Source organism: Syngnathus floridae, chromosome 16 (genome assembly GCF_059516105.1).
Source record: "Syngnathus floridae isolate MCC-2025c chromosome 16, RoL_Sflo_1.0, whole genome shotgun sequence".
Lineage (NCBI taxonomy): Eukaryota > Metazoa > Chordata > Actinopteri > Syngnathiformes > Syngnathidae > Syngnathus > Syngnathus floridae.
This window is the reverse complement of record NC_142428.1, coordinates 5,957,265-5,977,546: the sequence shown is the minus strand read 5'-3', so window position 1 is coordinate 5,977,546 and position 20,282 is coordinate 5,957,265. Positions and strand designations below refer to the sequence as shown.

The following is a 20,282-nucleotide window of genomic DNA, read 5'->3' as shown; positions in this document are numbered from 1 at the left end:
TTTTTAATGAATGCATTTTAGTAGTGCGATACTGACCTCTTGTGGAAGAAACACATCTTATTTTTCTTTTCCTATCAACGTGGTCCGTCTGGAAGGTAACTTTAAAGCCATTTGGACTATAAGTAAAAACATCGAAAAACACACGAACTGTTCACGTCAGCTCTTATCAGGGCGCCTGTCATTCGCCTTTGAGCTGTCTTTACTATAAGCCCCAGCATGCCTTGCAGTGAGGTCACGGTGACGTCACTAGCCGGGGGGGAAGCCGAGATCCTCGTAACGAAAACAAGCGAGCAGCCGAGCCGCGTCTTGCTAAAGCTAGCTCCGCTATCTTTAACGGCAGTCAGCCCGGTGCTGGGCTGCGAGCTCCCTCAACTTTTTTTCACCAACCAACTTTTGAAAGACACTTCAACTACTGTACAAGACACGCTCTTTTAAAAGGTAAGATGTGACATTGAATCTAAATCCGGGCAGCTAACGCCACTTTGTTTTTTGTTATTAGTAGCTATCCCCAGGAGCTAACGTTAGCGCGTTAGCACCAGTTTAAAGGCTCAGCTGCGCAACATGATTGTCATGTGCTTGATAAGCGGCGAAATGTGATTTCAAGCAATAATTTCACGATGACAACCTGCGATGACAAATCCATAACATTACGACTGTAAACGTCTGAGGATGTCAACTCTTCGTTTGGGGCTTATTTTGACACCTCTTCCTTATTTTTTATTAGTTTAAAGCAATGGCGTGCGGAGCTACCTTGAAGAGGACCATGGATTTCGATCCACTCATGAATCCCGCTTCCCCTAAAAGACGAAGATGCATTCCCGTGTCTCAATCGTCGTCCTCCCCCAGGAAGTATCTAAGCTTGCAGCCCTCGCCATTCGGGGAGTCGTCATCCAGACTGAGCGCAGGTAATCTTCCTAGCAAAGTTGAGGACCACGGGCCTTTGCAACCTGTTGTTCAGGCTCATCAAGACTCATTTTTAACGTCCTTCCTCCACCAGAACAAATCCTCCACAGCATCAAGCAGGAGTACAAACGCATACAAAAGAGGAAGCATCTAGAGGCTGGGGGCTACCAGCCATCAGAGTGCTGCTGCTCTCCAGAATCTCCTCCTCCATCCCAGTCCACAATGTCAGGTTGGTTCCCACAGTAGTTTGACTAAAACAATGCCAAAACTGCAGATTGTTAAGCTTCTCCAGTTGCTTCTTTTTATACACTGGCGATCGACACACTGTGAAGATGCTTGTTTGGTTTTTGCAGTGACGTCTTCTGGAGGCGCTTCCCCGTCTAGGAAGGAGCAACCTCTATTTACCCTCAGACAAGTTGGGATGATCTGTGAACGTCTTCTGAAAGAAAGGGAAGAAAAGGTGCGGGAGGAGTATGAGGAAACCATGACGTCCAAACTGGCAGGTCTGTATGGAAAAACTAAATGTTAATAATCAGACATGAGCACGACTTATCTAATAGGAATATTTTTTTTCTTCTTTTATCTCAGCCTTCACAAGCAATTACTTTGTCACTATGTTGTGCTTTGATGTGTACAAAGAGTCACACTTGTAGACAAATTCCAACAGGAATTCAAAACAGTCTTTAAAACATTTGAATTGTTTTGCCTTTGCAGAACAATACGACACCTTTGTGAAGTTCACGCACGACCAGCTCATGCGATTCGGGGAACAACCTGCAAGCTGTAAGTGTGCACCACGCGTCGTTCCCACATTTCTGTCCTGCAGTCACACATCTGCTTTCTGACTTTTGAGTTCATCTGCCTTTCTTCTCCAGATGTTTCCTGAGCTCACATGGCGTCCGTCTTTCGTTGCATACGGATCGTGTGACAACTCCAGCAAGGAAAAACAAATACACACACACAAAAAAAACACTCATCGTTGTTACGAGATTCAGTTTAGTTTAAATCAAACTTTCTTACTGTGCCATATTTCTGTGGTTGGGCAAATGGTTGTAAACAACCCGGTGCTTCCCGATGTAAGCGCAACCCCCTCCCCTTAACCTTCTCACCTGTGTGGTTGGTCACAGCTGTGTGTGCGCCAACAATTCTCACACTTTTTGTGACAATTTCCAGCTTGTTCACTCTTTGGTTTGTTACATGTAAATATGTTGGAACAGCACTGGGTATGCTGCCAAAAGGAAGCTTAAAGTCGCCCCTCCAATTATTATTCATTTTTATAATTAAGTAGGCCAAATAGATTATTTTCTTCCCTTCCCTGACCAAGTGTTTTATTTATTTCCCTTTGTTTTACTTGTATAACTTTGAATCCATTATACTTAATCTGAAAACAATAAAGGACTTTTAATTTTAAAGCATATGGACTTTATTTTTTCCCTACAAAAAGCACAATAAGCTCAAATATAATAGTTTTGGTATATTTTGCAACCGTGGAGTCATTCCTTCAATATTTTAAGAGGTTAGCACATAATCTAAAATGTCAGGCACTAAAAAACTTTAATTGATGAGACAACTACAAATCATTTGATTAGATTCTAAATGAATTTCTTTTGTTTTTGGACCAATGGCTCAGCAACCTCCCCAAGTCAGTCTGGCCACGTGGTCCGTCTTCTGCTTGGTGGACTTGATGAAGCCTAAAAATTCCAGCTCCGAAACTGCCCTGATAAACCGAGCGCTGGAGAACTGTTAAGGAAGTCTTTCCAGTATCCCGTACAAAGATTACTTTGAAACGTTATTTTGTTAATCTAAGAACATTACATTTACCTGTTAGAAAAAGATACTGTTTGAGGTCATCCACTTTTCCAAAGTTGTCTGACTCTGGATCGTTCCCCTCCGCTGCAGACACCACAGTTGAGTAGGCCTAAAAACATAAACACCATCACACCGCCATCTAATCTACTGTCAAATCCTTGAATCGCATTGATCCAGAGAAAACACCATAAACGATGAGGTTATCAGGGCAAAGTTCAAAGGTGATGAGGCATAAAGACAAGTCAACTCACTTGTAGCCAGTCATAGAGGTTTATGAGGCGGCCGCACTCCAGGTGCAGCTTGTACACGATGCAGATGTCAGGCGCCGCATTGGAGACGCTCCCATCGTCTGTTTTTAGGTTCTCATTCTGAGACAATAATTATTTTGAAAGAAGGCATTCATGATCGGTCCATCATCATAAAAGTCACATGAGATGACCAACAAATCAAATAAGACTTCAGCTGTTTTTTTTTCCCCCCAATATCATCCAAAACAAATTAAATATGACTTAAAGTGCTTAAATGTGACAATGACGTACCAGAAGATAGTAGTAAGGGCTGCTGAGTGCGGCCTGAATGGATGTGCGAGGTGTAGCGTTGAGGTGGCGTCTCACGTTGGACGAAGAGCTGTAGTAGCACACTTCATTCAGCGTCTGAGACTCTGGAGGAGGCAGGTGATTCCTAAGCAAAAAAAGGAAGCATTGACAAACGAGAAGCTGACAATCAAGACGATCAAGATTTGTCTCACTTTACGAGGTTGTCGATAAACTCAAGGACTTGGCTTCGCAGGATCCCGTAGGGACTCTCTCTCTTGGACCTTCTAGACTTGTTCATCTCCAGAAGAGCCTGTTGAGAGCAGGTGAAATATAGCGTCGGGCTGGAACAACAAAATTTTGTACCTAGCTTGCCATAGTGGCGAGTTGCTGACCTGCTGCAGCTGGTACAGGTCCATCTTTTTCTGAAGGTTCTTCACAGGAGCGCTCTCGTTGTCATACTGGACCACCTCACTGGCTTCTGCATGTAGAAGAAGGGAAGAGATCCTCACGACTATGGTAAAAGGACTTACACAAAGCGGGTGTGTTACAACTCACCATCCAACTGTCTAAATTTGCTGAGCATGTCTTCCAACTCGACAAGGGCGCTCTTCATCATCTTTGAGCTGCTGGGCCGCAGTGTTTCTGTGCATCTTTGGAGCAAAGCGATCAGCTCATCCTTGGCCATCATTCTGGAGGAGAAACCATAGGAGGCTCACAAAAAGTCTGTTTAAATAAATAAGAAATCATGCGGTTGGCCACCTGAGGGCGCAATATCAACAATTTATGGCCATGATTTAAGCGTAATCTAATAAAGGGGTAATTCAATTAGTTAAAATTCGTGAGACATCCCTGTCGTAAATTGAGGACATCCTGGACTTACATCTCTAAGTAACGTTTCAGTTTTAGTTGTAATCATAGGTATTATCATTGTGGTCTTCTTTTCAAAATGTAATTTGCATGAGCATTAAATTCATTAAGCATATTGGTGTTTACTGATATTGTTTTAAAAATACAAGTCAGGTTTCTAGAGGGTGAGGGAATTTTGATACTCCCAATAAAATTGTGACCTTCTGGAAGCTACTTTTTTTTTCCCGCAAAACTTTTTATGACATATTTTTGCTTTTCGTATACACAGATGAAATTGGTAATGTCCACGTGTGTGTACGTCATGTTGCGGTCAGTGAGTGTAGATTCTCAATTACAATACAGCCAGTGCTTACATTTTAGCCATTTAAATAGACCAAGACAAGTAAGATTAATTATCTAGGCTTACTTAAGCAGCTTCATGGCTGACTGATAATCCTCCGTCTCCCAAACACACTTCTCCAGGCAAATTAAATGGAGTTCCCGGATCTGCGGGTAAGCCAGTGTTACACAGGCGCATCAATGACAGTTTAGGGGGGAAAGAAAAGGATGCTTTGTTGGGATAAAGGGACTTCTTGCCTGTTTTCCAAGGGGGTAGCGAGGCAGCGATGAGGTCAAAGCGTGAAGACACCTCAGTGTGGGATAATAGTTCTTGTGGTATTTATGAAGGTCCTTTATCAGCTTGCGGCAAATTTTCTAAAAAATAATTAAAGGTCTCACTCAAAAGTTGATGCCAGCAAAGTGTCGCATTGTATTGAAACTAGCGGAACAGTGTACCTTTAAGTGAGCATCATCTTTTAAAAGTTGAACTTGCTCTTGGGATTCCTGCTTGTTAACATAGCTGAAGAAGAAACATATGATGAGCATATAGTCCATTGATGCTACAGTAACACCCCACTTAAAGAGTTACAGATAATCTAAAGTAGTACAAATTGGAATTTGAAGAAGAAAAAAAAACGGGGAGAAAAGAATTGCTGCAGTCATGTACGAGACCTCAAGAGTTGGACCCTGGAATTGATTATTTCCATCATTTGAGAAAGGTTCCAATATAAAATAAACACTCCAGGAATTAGTCTAGACACCTTGATAGCCCCTGAAGAGATCTAAACATTTTGTGAAACAGCTTCCCAGAAGAACATTATTTGTATGGTTGAACAACCACGTGCCCCAATACTTTTGTCTACATGGAGTTTTAAACTTTGACCAGTGAGTCACGTACCAGGTGAATGAAGGCAGCTGCCTAATCTTCTCCAGGTCCTCGTGGCTGAGCTGTGTTACGTTCCTAAGTGCTTGCTTCTTCTTGCAGCACAGCACGCTGAGAGGCTGCGAGTGGAAGTGCTCCAGCAGGGCCAGCTTAAGCACAAAGTACATCACGTTAGTTGGTGGCTGTTTTTACGCAGAGATCCCGCATAACAATGTCAGTGCCAGTGTGGTGCACTTTTCTTATCAGCAAGGTTGTCATTTGGTAGGTACCTGCACACCCTTGATGAAATTTCGCACAGAGAAGTCATGGAAGAGGAAGAGGCCGATCAGCACTTGCATGACTTTGCCAGTCATCTTAAAAGGGAACTTGGATGTGAGGATTAACTACAAAATAAAATGCAGCAAAACCAATACACAACGTTGTCAAAATTAGAATCAAATGTAAATTCTGAAGTCATCTTTGAGCAAAGTGAAAATGTGCACCTTGTCAATGACGGTGGTCAAGTGTTGAGTGCATGACAGCGACTGGAAGAGCTCGATACATAGCAGCGACGACACTGAGTGGGGCAACATGTGCTGGATGGTGCTCGGAGACGTGGCGATGCCGAAGATGAACATGAGGGGAAGACGCTCGATGTATCGACTGCGACACAGACAAAATTTTCCGCTACAGAAAATGACTTGTGATTTACTAAGCTATTAAAAATAGTTGAAAAGGGAGAAAGGGCAGAGGCTGAAAATTTTTTTTTGTACAGGTTTCAAAATCAAAAGTTGAACCAAAACCTTCAAATAGTGACAATACACCTTTGCAACATATGTATGATTATGAGTCATTCAAACCTCTACTGTGGCAACTCTACAAGAGAGCTCCATGTTACCTGCAGATGAGAATGAAGTCCTGAAGAACTTTTGGGTTGAAGGCCTCTAAATCTTTAAAAATAATCACAATGGGGGGATGCTGGTCTTTACTTGGAGAACTGCGCTTTTTTCCAGGAGTGCTGGATTTGTGCTGGAAATAATATATTGATGAAGTTATTTCTTGAAAACAGCACAGGAAAAAAAAAAATCACAATGCCCCGAGGTCCTACCTTTGTTTGTGTGTTGTACCATTCACAGAGCATACTCAGGGAGCACTGCCAGCCCTTGTGGACAGGAGTCCTGCTCTCCTCCTCCTCTTCATCATCCTCTTCAGCCACCACTGTATCCATCAGCCTCTCCAAGACCCTCTTCATTAAGTGCTTCAAAGCTGAAACAGGAGCATATTATTTACACACTTAAGAAAAAAAACAAAGTCCAAAAACCTTGTTTCCAAATACAACCAACAAGCTTTTCATAACTGTGGTAATTTTTCTGTATTTTGTTTTTTAACTTTCTCCACTTACCTGCACATTCTTTGGCCTGGACAGATGCCACATGAGGAGTGACGGACTGCTGGAGGAGCTCAGACAAGCTCTGGAATGTCATGTCATGGTCTGGCATGTTCACTCCTAGTGACAACATGAGAACATCACAAAAAGTAGAAATTCAATTTACACTTTGTTGTGTATATACAGTAGTTTGTGTTAGACATCACACAGAGAATGACCTCACATAAATGTAGACAGGCAAGGAGAGGTATGCAAGTGAAGGTGCGTGGCATTCATTGCCATGATCATACCAAGCATCAGCGCTGCCGTGGGAATCTCGTTGGCCCTCATTTGAGATGCCCAGTTGCTGCGTTGACGAGTAGAAGAGGACTTGCTGATGAAGTCCAGCAAGCTGTCCAGGACTTGCCTGCTGAGTTCATCCTGCAAAAGCTGACAGTAAACACAAACATGTATTACACATTTTATACAAAACTTCTGCTCTTATCAGTGCTCCTAATGTACAACTCCGATATTGAATGAACGTCATTTTATGACTCATATGACCTTCTCAGTTCTGGCCATCCTGTTTGTGCATGTTCTCGTGTGTGCATGTGTTTTCTCATGCACTGATACTATTCAGGCTGATGGAACTAGGGAGCCTACATTTCTCATTTTTAAACATGCAATGGAAAAGAACAAATGTCAGCTCTTGACAAGCCCATGATATCACGTCAAATTCTTAAGGGTACCACTTTTTAAATACTGTACCTCCGTTTCCGTTTTAATCTTGTTCCATAGAGTATGAAAAAGTCCGAATCGTACATTATTGGTGTCAGCACCTTCGCAGCCAAGAGAGAAATACTCGTCTGTAGCGGGGAAACACAATTTCAAGAAATAAAATTGTTAAGCTTAGTACTAAATCTCAAAAGTGCAAAGAGAGATCTTATTTTACCTAAATCGAGGGATTTGGTTTTCTTCTTCGTGCTTGGCTTGAAAACAAAACAACCCTAGAAACAAGTGGAGTTCGTGTCAGAAACTACCCAGACAAAAACAAATTAAAAATACGAACGTTTGGGTAAACACAAAATATTACCGTTGATACTGACGACGTGGACATTTTAGTATTTGTATTTTTGAGCAAGTTGTTTTATCAATGAACTACCGTAGCGGCAGTGCCACAAGTCTGCTACTTCCCGCCAGCGTGACGTTACCGGAAGAGGTTGTGTTCAAGGCTCCTCCTACAAAATAAAACAAGAACCGTAATTCATACCAGTCTTAATCATTAATCAAAGTGGCAAAAAAATAAATCAGGGATTGAGTTAACAACAATTTTAAGTAACACCCATCTAAAATATAAGTAATAATAATAATAAGACTTCATTACACATTTACGATTTTGAACATACCTTCGCGCAGTTACTTCCAGTTACTATGCGAAGTCTGCAAACGTGTCCATTCCGAAACATTTAATGAGACTTGTTTTGTTTGAAAATGTCATAAAAAATATTATATATTCTACTCTTAGCCACATTCTACTCATTTGCAACCGCATATCAGGCCGCAAAACAGAAGTGTGTGTATGTGTTTGAATGCCTGTGTGACGGCAATGCCCATGCCCCTTGTTGATGCTATTAATTTGTCTATAATTATTTTGATGATTTCATTATTTTTCATGTACAAATAATACCTTTAAGAATAAATTTATCACGGCTAAACTGTTTTTTGGGTTTGGGAATGTGATTTTCACAAGCGGAGCCATGATTAGTTTAATTTATGTTGTAGATCAGTCATCAAAGTTAGGAATAATAAAAAATATCAGTAATAAATAACTAAAGAATATCAACAATATGCCTATGACAACCTAATGTACAAAGACAATCTTTTACAAAAAGAACAGTAACATTTTATTGAACACTTTGTGGAAGACATGTAAATATTACAGATAGGTCTACTAGTGTTGAAAAAGGATGAAATAAATACAAACGAAACATTAAATCCCATAGGGATATATAAAAACATTTGTTTCTTTAAAAGTATCCATTTAGCAAAAAAAACATCTTCAGTACTAAGCATAAATACAAACATGAATCTAAAATCTATGCCCTATGGATTACCTGGTTATTAGGACTAACATACATACTTAAAATCATCCAAGACATTTAAATTCATGGTGTAGAAAATAGGCCATTTCATCATTAGCTGTGACCATTACTGTTAAAAGTTGGAAATTTGATGCATTGTCAAACCATTCTGCAGCATACTTCTCAAATCCTGAGTGAGACGGAGTTGGAAATAAAACATGGGGCTATGATCCGCTGTAAAGCCACTTTTTAATCATGACCAAGGGCTTCATGTCTTGTAGCTGCTTAAGCAAAAGATCAGCACCGTTTGAAAACGTTTTATCCATGACTATCTTCACATTGCTCACCGATTTGAGATTATGTGGATTTCTAAAGTCTACGAGTTTCTCACACCATCGGAAGTGATCACTGGTTTTAGTTCTCAGAGCAGTCCTCTGTTTGTGTGTCTGTCGTCTTTTGGACGGCAGCTCGCCGGAAGGCTTATCGTTCAGTTTGCGTTTGCAGGTGTGGGTCGACTCGGAGGTTTCCAAGAATTTTAGGAAAGAGTCCTCCAGTCCCAACGGTTTGAAAGACCCCGCCATGGCGTTCACGTCGTCTTCTGGGTCCTGGGCTACAGGGGTGCCAGGATTGGAGTTTTCCCTTGAGCTGCTAACAGTCATACGATTGCGAAGGGTTTGTATCCTCTGGGGACAAGCTGGTGTAGGATTAACAGGTTTTCTGGGACGCCCTCGTTTCACTCCGCCGTCCGTCCCGGTTGACGCTTGAGAATCTCCACTTTCGTCGTTGGAGAGCTTGCCGTCGTCTCGGCTCATTCTTTCGACTATCTCGTCTGCGTTCTGTTCAATGGATTTATCGTTCTCCTCCGACTCGGTCTCATCTGAGGACGTGCATGACGTGCCTTCTGATTTGTCCGCGTCTTTGAATCGGTACTTTTTGCAGAAAATGAACTGGCTCCTCTGGTCTTCGATGTATCTCTCTGTGAGGCCGTGAGTCACGTAATGCTTGAAAATACTTTTTTCCGCTTCCTCAATTGTGTCACAGCCTATTAGCATGCACGGGTACTGCAATGGCCACTTCTTGGTGCACATGGCCGTTGCTTCGTCGTGGGTTTTAAGCGTAGGCTTCCCAAAATTGGTCCAATGTTCAATGGTCTTTCCGTCTTTTTTCTTGACATTTTTCTTCTTCATTTTGAATTTGTTTTCCACATTTTCTTTTCCATTGTTGATCGTCGTGAACAGCCCTATCGATCTATTCCTTCTTCCGTCAGTTGATCTCGGCTCATAAACGTAGTCGTGTTTTTTTATCAGGTGGCGAAGAAGATTGGACTTTGTGGAATAAAAGCGCTCGCACCCCTCGTACTCGCACTTGAAGGTGGTGTCGACTGAGCCGCTCTCCGAGACGGCAATTTCTTTGTGAAAACTCTTGATGTGTTCAATGTACTTGTCCACTGAACTGAAGGGGAGGTCGCATTCGGGCCGATCGCAGGTGAAAGTTCCAATGGCCATGCAGGCCATCATTGACGTGGCTTTGTCTCGGGTGAATTTGTGAAGCAAAAGGTAGTGTTGCACTAACCTCGTGACTCCCATGAACACCCGTGAGCAGTTTTTCACTTGACACCTGACTTCGTGACCTTTGCCTGTGATCATCTCATAGCTCTCTTGGCCATTTGGGACGCTGCTCTTCTCCGGGCTGCATTCTTCTTTGCTTGGGGGCAGGGATGCTTGATGCATGGCCCGATAGTGGAGGATCAAATTGTGCTGGATGGTAAAAGCAGCGGTGCAGCCTTCATGAACACAGCGATACGGTCTGTAGGGATTGAAAGCGTTGTCGGCGTCGCACATTTTGAGCCCGGTTCTTTTTTGAAGCTTTTTGTGGATTTCATCTTGGTTGGGTGTGTTTTTGGAGCTGCTTGGTTTTTCTGGGGATGATGAAGCAGAACCAGGAGGAAGGTTGAATTTTGGTTCCCGAATTTTGCTGATTGTGTGAAGCTCTTTTGGTTTTATAAGACCACATTTCTCATTTAAACCAAAATTGCGTTGGACATCTGGGCATGTAGCAGCCACTGTCAGCTGCGCTTGGGACCTTTCGGGATCAGCCTGCATGCCCTCAACCAATGGCCTGTCATCTAAGGAGCTTTCAGCCGGGGGCAAACACGTAACAGTTGATGCTGCTTGTGGGAAGCCATCATTTACAAGATTTCCTGGTGAAACAATCTGAGGAGCTTCTGGATTGTTTGCATTGTTAGTTTGAGGTTGAATTTCAATGTCAAGGGGCTCTTGTTTGATATACGGAAAGCTTGTTGTGGATTTTGTGACACCACTGGTGTCAGCGTCAGCTTCACTTGAAGGCAAAGAGTTCGATTGGACTAATTGCGGCCTAGTTCGAGCACTTATCTTATACTTTAGCGCTTCTGCCTTTGACAATCGATGGACCTTCTCATAGTGAATTCTCAAGCCTGTCGTTCTTGTAAATGTTTTGGAGCAAATCTGGCAAGTGTACGGAGACAGTTTGGCGGGGCATCGTTTCAGTTCTTCAATCATACCGTTAGAGTAATCGTGCATTTTATTTAAATGTCTGAACAACGCCTCCTTCGTCATGAACGAGTATTCGCAATCTTCTCTGACACATTTAAAAGGTTTGGCTACTTTTGCTAAAACCTTGTCATCTTTCTTGCTTGGTGCGGGTTTGCTTTTTTTCAGTTCAGAGGTTGTATCACAATGGGCGAGACTTGGCTCGAGGGACAGATTACCCCGCATCTTCTCTTGGGCAGCTTCAATTAAATCCAACCTTTGAAAGGCATTGGAGATTTCCATCAAGTGATCCTCCTGATGAGGTGGAGCAGGGGCAGTGTAAGCCGGGCCGGCTGCTTTCTCTTGTTGACTTCCAGGGGCAGTAGCAGCAGCAGAGATGTTTGAAAAGTCGGTTATATTTGTATTTTGAGGTTCTTTTTTCAGTGCCATGGAAGAGTTCAAAGGGGTCAAACTACTTGGTTCCTGCTGGAAATCACCATTTGACAAGTTAAAGATGGCTCCGTTAGTTTCCGGGACATGCGGGTCATTGAGAAAATCAAGAAAGGATGTGGGCAGATCGGCAGTCAGGTCAATTTCATCTAATGGCCTACACTGCGAGCGTTTGGACAGATGACCACCGAGGGACTTTGTGCTTGTGAACTCTCTGAAGCACCTCCGACAAATGACCTTGCCGTCCTTAATAATAGCTGGCCATTTGGTCCGCTTGCTTATCTTACTGCGTTTTCCTTTTTGGCCATCAGTATCCTCTTTATCATCAGTAGCTTCACATTCCGTATTAGTACAGTCTGCTTCAAAATGAAAGTCAGTCTGGGCGGTACTCTGTGGGCTAAGCATGCCGTCCACAGCATTATCAACATGTTCATATCCAGAAGCTGCCATGTTTTCTGTTTTAATTAATTTCACGGCAGCTTTTGATGTCTCTTGCGCTTCTGGGCTCAGACATTTCATAGAAATATCGACTGGTGAACTCTGAGTCATTGAGTTATCGCTCGGAGCAAACGGAGTGTGGTAACTTCCTTCGGGTAGACTATGAATTGTCGACATGCTGTCCCCATTATCCGACTGTCCTGCCACGCTGGTTTTCTTTCCATCCATTGGAACCCCCCGTCCATCGGCAGGCATTAGCCCAAACTGATTGACGCCATTGTGCATCTGCCCTCCGTTGTCGAGCATTAATGAACTGGATAAGTATTGAGACATCAAACTTGAATCTGAAGGAACGTTGGACCCAGGGGCTCCATGTAAAGCTGCCATCAAGTGCTCTCGCTCAGCTGGGAGTGAAGCCGTGGTTGGATAAGGATCAGGTTGCCAATGCATATAGTTGCGGGAGGGGCACTCGTTCACGTTGAAGGCATCTGGGTAACAGCTGTTGAGTTGAGGTGAAGACCACGACTGGGGCATGTCGGGCTGACTGATTTCCTCGGTGTTGTTGGAGCTCCCCCAGGACGGGTACAGTGTAGGATTCACCATTGGAGTGATGGGCACAGGGTCCATTGAGGTGGGATAACACTGAGCAGGTGAGGTTGAACACCCCGCCGTGTAATCGATTTGCTCCATCCCGGGTTTGTTGCATAGAGGTCCGGGCGGATTTGGTGGTTGATTTGGCGGCTGGTTGTTACCGTTGGGAAACTGCCTGCGCACAGCGACTCCAGCTGGTGCCTTTTTTGCTGTGATCCTGGCCACTTTGTTGTACTTCTTGGCCAACTTCCAGTTCTCAAATATTTCAGGATGTTGCTTCTTCACGTGTCTCGACAAACTTTTGTTTGTACTGTAAGCCCTTGTGCACTCGTTTTGCGGGCAGCTATGTAGACCTTCCTCGTTGCTGGATACAGCGGAATTTTCTGAGGGATATCCCTGCAGTGAGGAAGGGATTTCTGTCTTAATTTGGTTGAGAGAAATCATTTCTGGTATCGCTTTGTGAAAGTCATCGGCTTGGATGTTATTTTGCTCGGCCGTTTGTTGACTCGCCAGGACATTAGTAGCGCTCGGGACAGGGGGTGGGATAATTTTCGCTTGCTCTGCCATTGCCTGGTGTGCCTGCTGAGCCTCCAGTGCTGCTTTCAAGTCAGCTGGCGCTGAGCTGGGGTTTGTTAGTGGAGTGTAGCATTTGTCTGGGTCTTTCAGTTCAACATGTGCCACAGAATTCAACATGTTTTCAATCGAATGTTTCACTCGAACAGGAATGAGGTCTTTAGAAACTTCTGGGGAACTGCATGGAGACGCGTTTGCCTTTGATGCTTCTGTCATGAATGCGTCGGAATTATTGGTGTCAAGGCAAACAGCAGCAGATTGCATGTCTGCCTGACATGGAATATTCTCCTGCGGCAGTTCGACTTTGGAAAAGACGGGAGTGCTCTCGTTTACGACTACCACGTTGTTGACCGCGTTGTTGGTGTTGTGAATCTGTTGGTGAGATAAGAACTGACCCTGCGAGTAGAATATTTTGCCGCAGTCATCTGTCGGGCAGGTGTAGGTGAGATAATGCTGAGCTTCGTGATCGTACAAAAGGTAGGCCTCGCTAAAAATCTGCCCGCAGTTTGGAAACATACACTGGGCCTTAAATTCTGAGTGTGTTTTCCTATGCATGAGAAGTTCTGAATTGGAATTAAAGTTGGCCTTGCAACCCAATTGTATGCATATGTATGGTTTGCTACCACAATGCATCTGCAAATGATCATTAAGATGTTGAACGTTAACAAACTGCCGCCTGCAATACTGGCACACCACTTTTTGTTTCTGTATTTCCAAAAACCTCGTGGCCTCTTCGTCGTCTTTGTGCGACCTAACATGAGCCATGAGGTTGCGGAAAAACTTGAACGCTTTCGAACAATTTTTAACAGGACAGAAGCAATCTTGACTTATTTGCGTGACGGGCGTCATTTGGTCTACCTTCACTGGTTGGATACCGGTTTGTGAGTCGCTACTGACGGAACTGTTCATCGTTGTAGGAACGCATTTGAAAGTTTTTGATGGACTTTTAGGAGACTGCGGTAGTTTTATCCCCTTTCTAACCGTTTTCATTGCAGCAAGCCGCTCTTTACACGACTGCTTGACGTGTGACGCTACATGTGGCTCTAAAACTTCTTTACTTTCAAAGCTGTCTGCACAAATAGGACATAGATACACCCCGTCTTTAAAATGCTTCTGAGCGTGCCGAACTATTCTGTGACCCAAGAACTCCTTGTCACACAGAACACAATACTGCATGTAGGCTCGCCAATTTCGAAAGCGAGCCGATACGAATCCTTGCTCGCGGAGTTTCTTGGCTTCTCGGTTTTTTTCTTTTTCGTCTGTGATTTCGTTGAGTTCGTTTGTAGTGGTTAACAGGAAGTCCTCCAGGTCTCTATACTCCGGGAGTTTTGCTTGTGTACTTTCCACCTCTTGTTCGTCCGTGTCATTGAGCGTGTCAATGGATGACACGATAGCCGCTTCCTCGCCCATCAGTGCCAAGCAATTGCATTTCAATGTTTTCCAGTCCCAGAACTCTGGATCAAAAGGCCACTGTGTCTTCAAGGCCAGCAGTAATTCACAGCGTAAGGAATTGGGCACCGGCAGACTCCCGTCCTCCTCGGGCTTTTGATCCGGTTCGTTGTACAGTGACTCTACAGCGTAGTAGGAGTCAACAGTAGGTTGGAGGAGGAATTCAGTCAGCTGACATGCACGCTTCACTTCGAGATCAGTCGGCAAGATGCAGGAAATAGTCTTGCAGATTGTGGATTTGCTATCCGTATGGTCACTTGAGGTCATTTTTAGAGCCTGAATACACATTTCCACACAAACTGGAAGCCCCACTTCTCCAACCTGGACACAAACCAGAAAACAAAACAATTGTTGAGGTTCGTTGACATCAGTTCACTTGCTCGATTGGATTTTACTTTCTGTTACCTCGTTCTGGATGACTTTGATAAGGAATAAAATGTGACAGACACTTCTGCAGAGAAGAGCCATCTCTTTACTGTGGCTAAGGAAGGAGTCGGCCGAAGACTCCAAACGCATGAGTAGCTTACTCCAGAACAGCGTCAGTTCCCTGCAAAAAAAGATCACCAATGATGTTGTCAAGCAAGACAATCTAGTAGAAGCAAAATACGCATACAATGTGAAAAATTGACAGTCAAGATTTGATCAATTATGACTACTAACAGAAAATATCTGAATCTGACAGTGTTTATACGGATTCTTTCAGGTTCTGTGAAAAAAATCTCCCTCAAGTGAATTCTAAACAAATTCTAAACAAGTACTTTACTAAGAGCTTGGACGGGATTCTTTCAAAACAAACAGCCACACTTACCAGGCACAATAAACGTCTCCTTGAAGAAGTTGTCGCTTGAGAAAGGCAGAACATAAGCACTGCGCTCCTTTCTCATCTCCTTCAGACTCCAAGTTACAGATCATTTCCAGAGCATCTTTGCAGTCTATTGATGATATCTATAGAGAACAGAGAAAACACCATTTTAGGTGGGCTCAATTAGCAACACACTAATATAATGAATTATTTTCCTCAGGCCCCTCCTGGATTCTTTTTTTGTATCAAATGATATGAAAACCCAACCGCAGTAAAAAAGTGTATTGTTGATGGCGGGAACTGCAGACTAATCAAAACACAAAATAGTAGTTGATGTGCTTCTTACCTCTTCCATGAGCTGCTCCTGACTTTTGCTCATGCAAATACAGAGCAAGTAGGTTTGTTTGAAGTTCCCTTTTCCTTCATATCCTGGGTACTCGGAGCACATCTTTGCAAGGGCAGCGGCTTTATCAACACTCTCCACTTTGATAAGGTGCTTTATGCGCATGCTGAGAAGTGTGGGGCCCTCCAACTCGAGATACTCGTGAACTAAAGAATAGGAAAGAAGAAAGGTGAGCTACGACATATGGAAAACATATAAGACCTAATGAGTGTGGTGAGGGCAAGAACCTTGCTCAGTTTGAGGGGTGGTGTTGGACAAGATGCTGCTGAGTGTGGTGTTGGACCAGATGCCATCTTGCTGTGCCAGAGCAAAAAGTGGCCGAAGCTGTGCACTCCCACTTTCTTGCAAAAGGCTGTGTGCCAACTGTAACAGAAGGCAAATGAATGTGTAATTTACATTTTGGCTGCTCACACATTTTCACAAAAAGAAGATATCCATCCATGTGTCGTCTCTAGGTCGAGCTCAACTCAATAAGTAACTTCAACACAAAATATCCAAGAAGCTCACCAAGGCTGGGGATACTGACCTTCATGGAGGACTTAAACTCCTCCCATAAGGCACCTGGGATGTGCTGGGGCAGTAAGAGCACCAGCTCCGCACAGCTCCTACGAATTCAAACATTCAGAAAACAAATAACGGTTACAAGGACAGCCATCAATTACGAAGGGTAAACGGAAAATATGGAGTGATAACATGAATCAGCATGTGTGTGTATTGGCGATACACACTTTATCCTCTGTTAGTTACACATTTATACTCGCAGTGCATGTCTACATTGCTGAAAACAATCACAAAAAATTGGTTCATGACTAAAGAACAGGTCTCATCAACTTGCAACGTGCAAATTAGGCCTGTGGCGAGTGAGTGTATGTTGTCATCTGTTGTGTGCAAGAGTGTGTAAATTCAGTGCTACTTTGCATATTATTTCACGCTCCCTGCCAACATTTTCATGTGGATTTTGGCACGTTTATTTAAGTGCATCCACGACAAGGTCTTTGTCAAACATGTCGTTTGTTAAGCGCTTTTTGAATAATAATCCACTGTCCAACATACATGTTCTAATATTTTGGTTACCTTATTTAACCCCATTGCGAAGTCAAAATATTTGGCTATCACTACTACTGCAAAAGTGTCAATAATTTCAAAACAGCACCATTGTAAAGGCCCCGTTATTGATACGGCTCTTGTATTGGATTTCACTGGATAGTGAATGTGTGCATGTTAGTGTGATAAAATCAATGAAGAGCGTTTCCACGGCTTATACGTACAATGTTAACTTTTCAAGTAGGAGTGGCACATTTTCACATTCGGAGGAGAGACAGGAGGCGGCGTTGGCGAAGCTGAGGATGGCCACTGTGTAAACCTCAAGCAAAGGCAGTGGATCCTCGTCGGTTTTCCAACGGCCGGCATAATCCACCAGGGCCTGACCGGGAAAAACACAAGACAGTCAGTACAAAGCTAGCCATCTCCAGCGGAAAAGAAAGTACGTATAAATTCATGTCTATCTTTGTAGATGATTCATCACTGTTGATGAAAGAGGTGCCTAGTTTTCCTTTAAATTATATTTTGTGCATTTCTTATCACACTTACTTTGTGGATGGAAAATATTACGAAAAAAAAAGATCCGTATTATAGTGCCATATATGAATAACAGTAAGAAATAGTTGGATAAATTGTGGTTCTGTACGATAATACATACAGACATATTCGTGCCATAAGAGTTGTTCAACAAAACAATTGTGTGTTTTTTTTCTGGCGTTTAAAAGAAAATTACAACTGAATAATTTTAGTTATAAGAAAATTTGAAACCTCATTGTACCCTTTCCCTTACATTTCCACGGTGTAGAGTAGAAACATATGGTCAGAGACAACCACAATATATCCCCCTTGGCAACTACCAATTGTAACTGTAAAATGAGTATTTGCGGTGTAACGATCACATTATTGACTGTTTTCCCCTCAGAAGAATTTTAGACAATATAAAAAAAAATAACACGCTATGTTTATGCAAAACCTTTCTGTTTTAACATTAACATTTGTTGGTAAGAAGCAATCTTACAAATGCCATTACTGAAAAGATTAACCCTTTCATAAAGAACCATATTCATTAATTTTAATTTGTGATTAGAACATTGATCTGCAAGAATAAAAATATTGAATAGTGATTGAAATTGATTCTAATCTTTAATTATCAGTTGATATGATGCAAAAGAAATATACAGACATTATAATAACACGATCACAAAAAATATGATTGCAGTTTGCTATCAATGGTAGCTGTATTTTTAATTAGATAGGAATTGGTTAAGCGTAGTTTATCTAAAAGAGCATAGAATGTGATATATCCGAAATGGAATTGAACATAAATAAATCAGATTGCATGCACTTTTCAACCCACCCCATTTCAATGATACAAAAATCATCAACATTATGCACATTTAAGTGCACGCGAAAGTAGCACAAGGCCTGATAGAACCGTCTACTTCATTTTGACGTAAAACGACTCTTTCATTCTTTAATTTTTTTCCCCCCACTGTTTGGAAACACAACTCCTTGCCATTAGGTACACACGGGCCGAGCTGCACTCGCCCTTTCACACAAAGAACTTTGTTGTAAGTTGCAGGAAATCCTCAATGGGAGCCTCATCTTTGTTGGATACCTTGCAATAATCAGATATCGATCGAACGGCAAGGCTATCGAACACACGAGCAGACGATATTTATGTGGTCGTGGCAAATAAATATAAGAAGGGTGGGAGAGTAATGGAGTCGACTGACCACAGCCGCACATTTGCTACGTAAAATACCTTTTAGCTGCAGTCAAATCTCTTGCTAATCTGCCTACTTTCAATGAGTATTTCATTTGGTGTGATTAGCTGGGTAAAAATGAATCCATAGGGCCTAAGCTAACACCTTGGCAACACATAATTGATTTTTCCTGCCTCACAAAAGTAGCCCACATCCCCCCAAGCGATCAAAATGCTCACGCAAGCGACAGTGCGCGAGGTGCTGTGTTTATGACGGCTCGATTACACATCTGTTACAAATGTAATAAGCTATAACGAAGCTCTCGCTAACGTAGCTATCCATTTTTTTTCCACAGCATGACCACTGCACAGGATAGTGGGACCCTGCATACCAGCTAGCAGCATTGATCTCCTGCTAGCAATCTGGCCTGGAAAAACGCGATCACAGTAGGCGCACATGAGCGCGACTTTCAGCCACCAAAATGGCTGGTCTTCATGCAGAATTATCGGAGTGAAACATTCCCGGAGAAAGGGCGGAAAAACACGCAGGCCTCCCACTCTTGGTCCCCATCTCGGGGGTAGCAGTAGGCTAACAGTGCGGCTAGCGCCTTTAGCTACATTGTTGTAGCCGATGTAGACGGGCATCCTCGGCCAGGAAGGAACAGAAGGGACGCAGAGCGAACGGAGCTAGCTGGGGGATGATCGGGCTAACCTGGCAAAACTCCTGGCAGAAAATCAGCGAGGCTTCCAGCGGCGACTTTGTGCTCTCCCTCAGGGCCGCGGTCAAGCCGTGGAAGCGGCCGCGGAGATCGTCGTTCGCTTTCCGTGTGTCATATTCCCTCTCCGTCTCCCCCTCCGCCATCTTCACAACAATCACGACCGCGTAGCGCGTACGCACGCACAGATGTTACGCTGCCAGAATGGCACACGCACGTGCACGTAAGGATGGGGGAGGGAGGTGGGGGGAGGAGGGGGGGAGGGGTCGCTAGTGGGTGGGTCGGAGTCTGTATCAATTGGTGGAGAGAGTGCGTGTGTGTGTGGGGGGGGTAAATATGCGCGTCTCACATGGACGCACACACGCACTAGAATGTAAACAAAGCGTTCGCGACCTTTTAAGCGCAGAGGTGGTGAAGCCTCTTTCATTCACTACGCCCTCGTGCATTTAAGAGCGAAGAAAACATCATGCAATGATTGCACACACGTTTAAATCGTATGTCGTCCTTCATAAAAGCGTACTATCTTCATTAAGATAACATTTGCAAACATCTGTAATTGCTTTGAAATGTTTAAGCAACAATCCAGTCACTGAATCATAATCAATTTACAATTTCAAGTACTGCGAAAATATTTTTTAATCTATAACCTGTCAAAAAGTATATCGACCAGTGGAGTTCATTTCAGGATCAGGTGTTTATATTTCTTAGATTGATCTTAGTTTAATAACCATTTTTGAAAAAAAATCACTTTGTTTTGATAGTCCACATTTCATTTATTTATTTTTTTCACATTTATCTGCCAAACAGAATCACTGCACATAACACAAAAGCTCACCAAACACTATTTATAAATGTTACATAA

The 20,282-nt window shown here is 43.0% G+C and overlaps 4 protein-coding genes across 5 annotated transcripts in view; 1 reads left to right on the top strand and 3 right to left on the bottom strand.

The window, feature by feature from the left end:
* Positions 1–447, bottom strand: part of tonsl (tonsoku-like, DNA repair protein) — a 38,859-nt gene extending 38,412 nt beyond the window's left edge. For both annotated transcript variants that reach the window (XM_088400920.1, XM_088400918.1), the window contains exon 1: positions 37–447. The gene's annotated coding sequence lies outside the window, so the exon portion shown is untranslated. The remainder of the gene's footprint in view (positions 1–36) is intronic.
* On the top strand, positions 223–2,315 carry LOC148385300 (akirin-2-like). Its single transcript, XM_088400929.1, has 6 exons — positions 223–438; positions 725–905; positions 998–1,132; positions 1,257–1,406; positions 1,618–1,686; positions 1,779–2,315. Exons 2-6 carry the CDS (start codon positions 734–736, stop codon positions 1,787–1,789), a joined length of 537 nt encoding a protein of 178 aa, XP_088257055.1. The 5' UTR covers positions 223–438; positions 725–733; the 3' UTR covers positions 1,790–2,315.
* Positions 1,980–7,891, bottom strand: orc3 (origin recognition complex, subunit 3). The gene is made up of 20 exons (XM_088400923.1): positions 7,755–7,891; positions 7,614–7,668; positions 7,430–7,527; positions 6,973–7,111; positions 6,698–6,802; positions 6,404–6,561; positions 6,194–6,324; positions 5,799–5,958; positions 5,586–5,699; positions 5,332–5,465; positions 4,890–4,953; positions 4,692–4,808; positions 4,522–4,601; positions 3,804–3,937; positions 3,641–3,726; positions 3,461–3,558; positions 3,252–3,393; positions 2,964–3,080; positions 2,742–2,821; positions 1,980–2,635 (listed from the first exon to the last, which is right to left on the bottom strand). Exons 1-20 carry the CDS (start codon positions 7,776–7,778, stop codon positions 2,530–2,532), a joined length of 2,142 nt encoding a protein of 713 aa, XP_088257049.1. The 5' UTR covers positions 7,779–7,891; the 3' UTR covers positions 1,980–2,529.
* A 650-nt stretch (positions 7,892–8,541) lies between these two features.
* Positions 8,542–19,662, bottom strand: LOC148385298 (zinc finger protein 292-like). Its single transcript, XM_088356493.1, has 8 exons — positions 19,417–19,662; positions 17,227–17,381; positions 16,485–16,563; positions 16,186–16,321; positions 15,902–16,104; positions 15,562–15,698; positions 15,159–15,300; positions 8,542–15,074 (listed from the first exon to the last, which is right to left on the bottom strand). Exons 1-8 carry the CDS (start codon positions 19,564–19,566, stop codon positions 8,967–8,969), a joined length of 7,110 nt encoding a protein of 2,369 aa, XP_088212619.1. The 5' UTR covers positions 19,567–19,662; the 3' UTR covers positions 8,542–8,966.
* Positions 19,663–20,282: the final 620 nt, after the last annotated feature.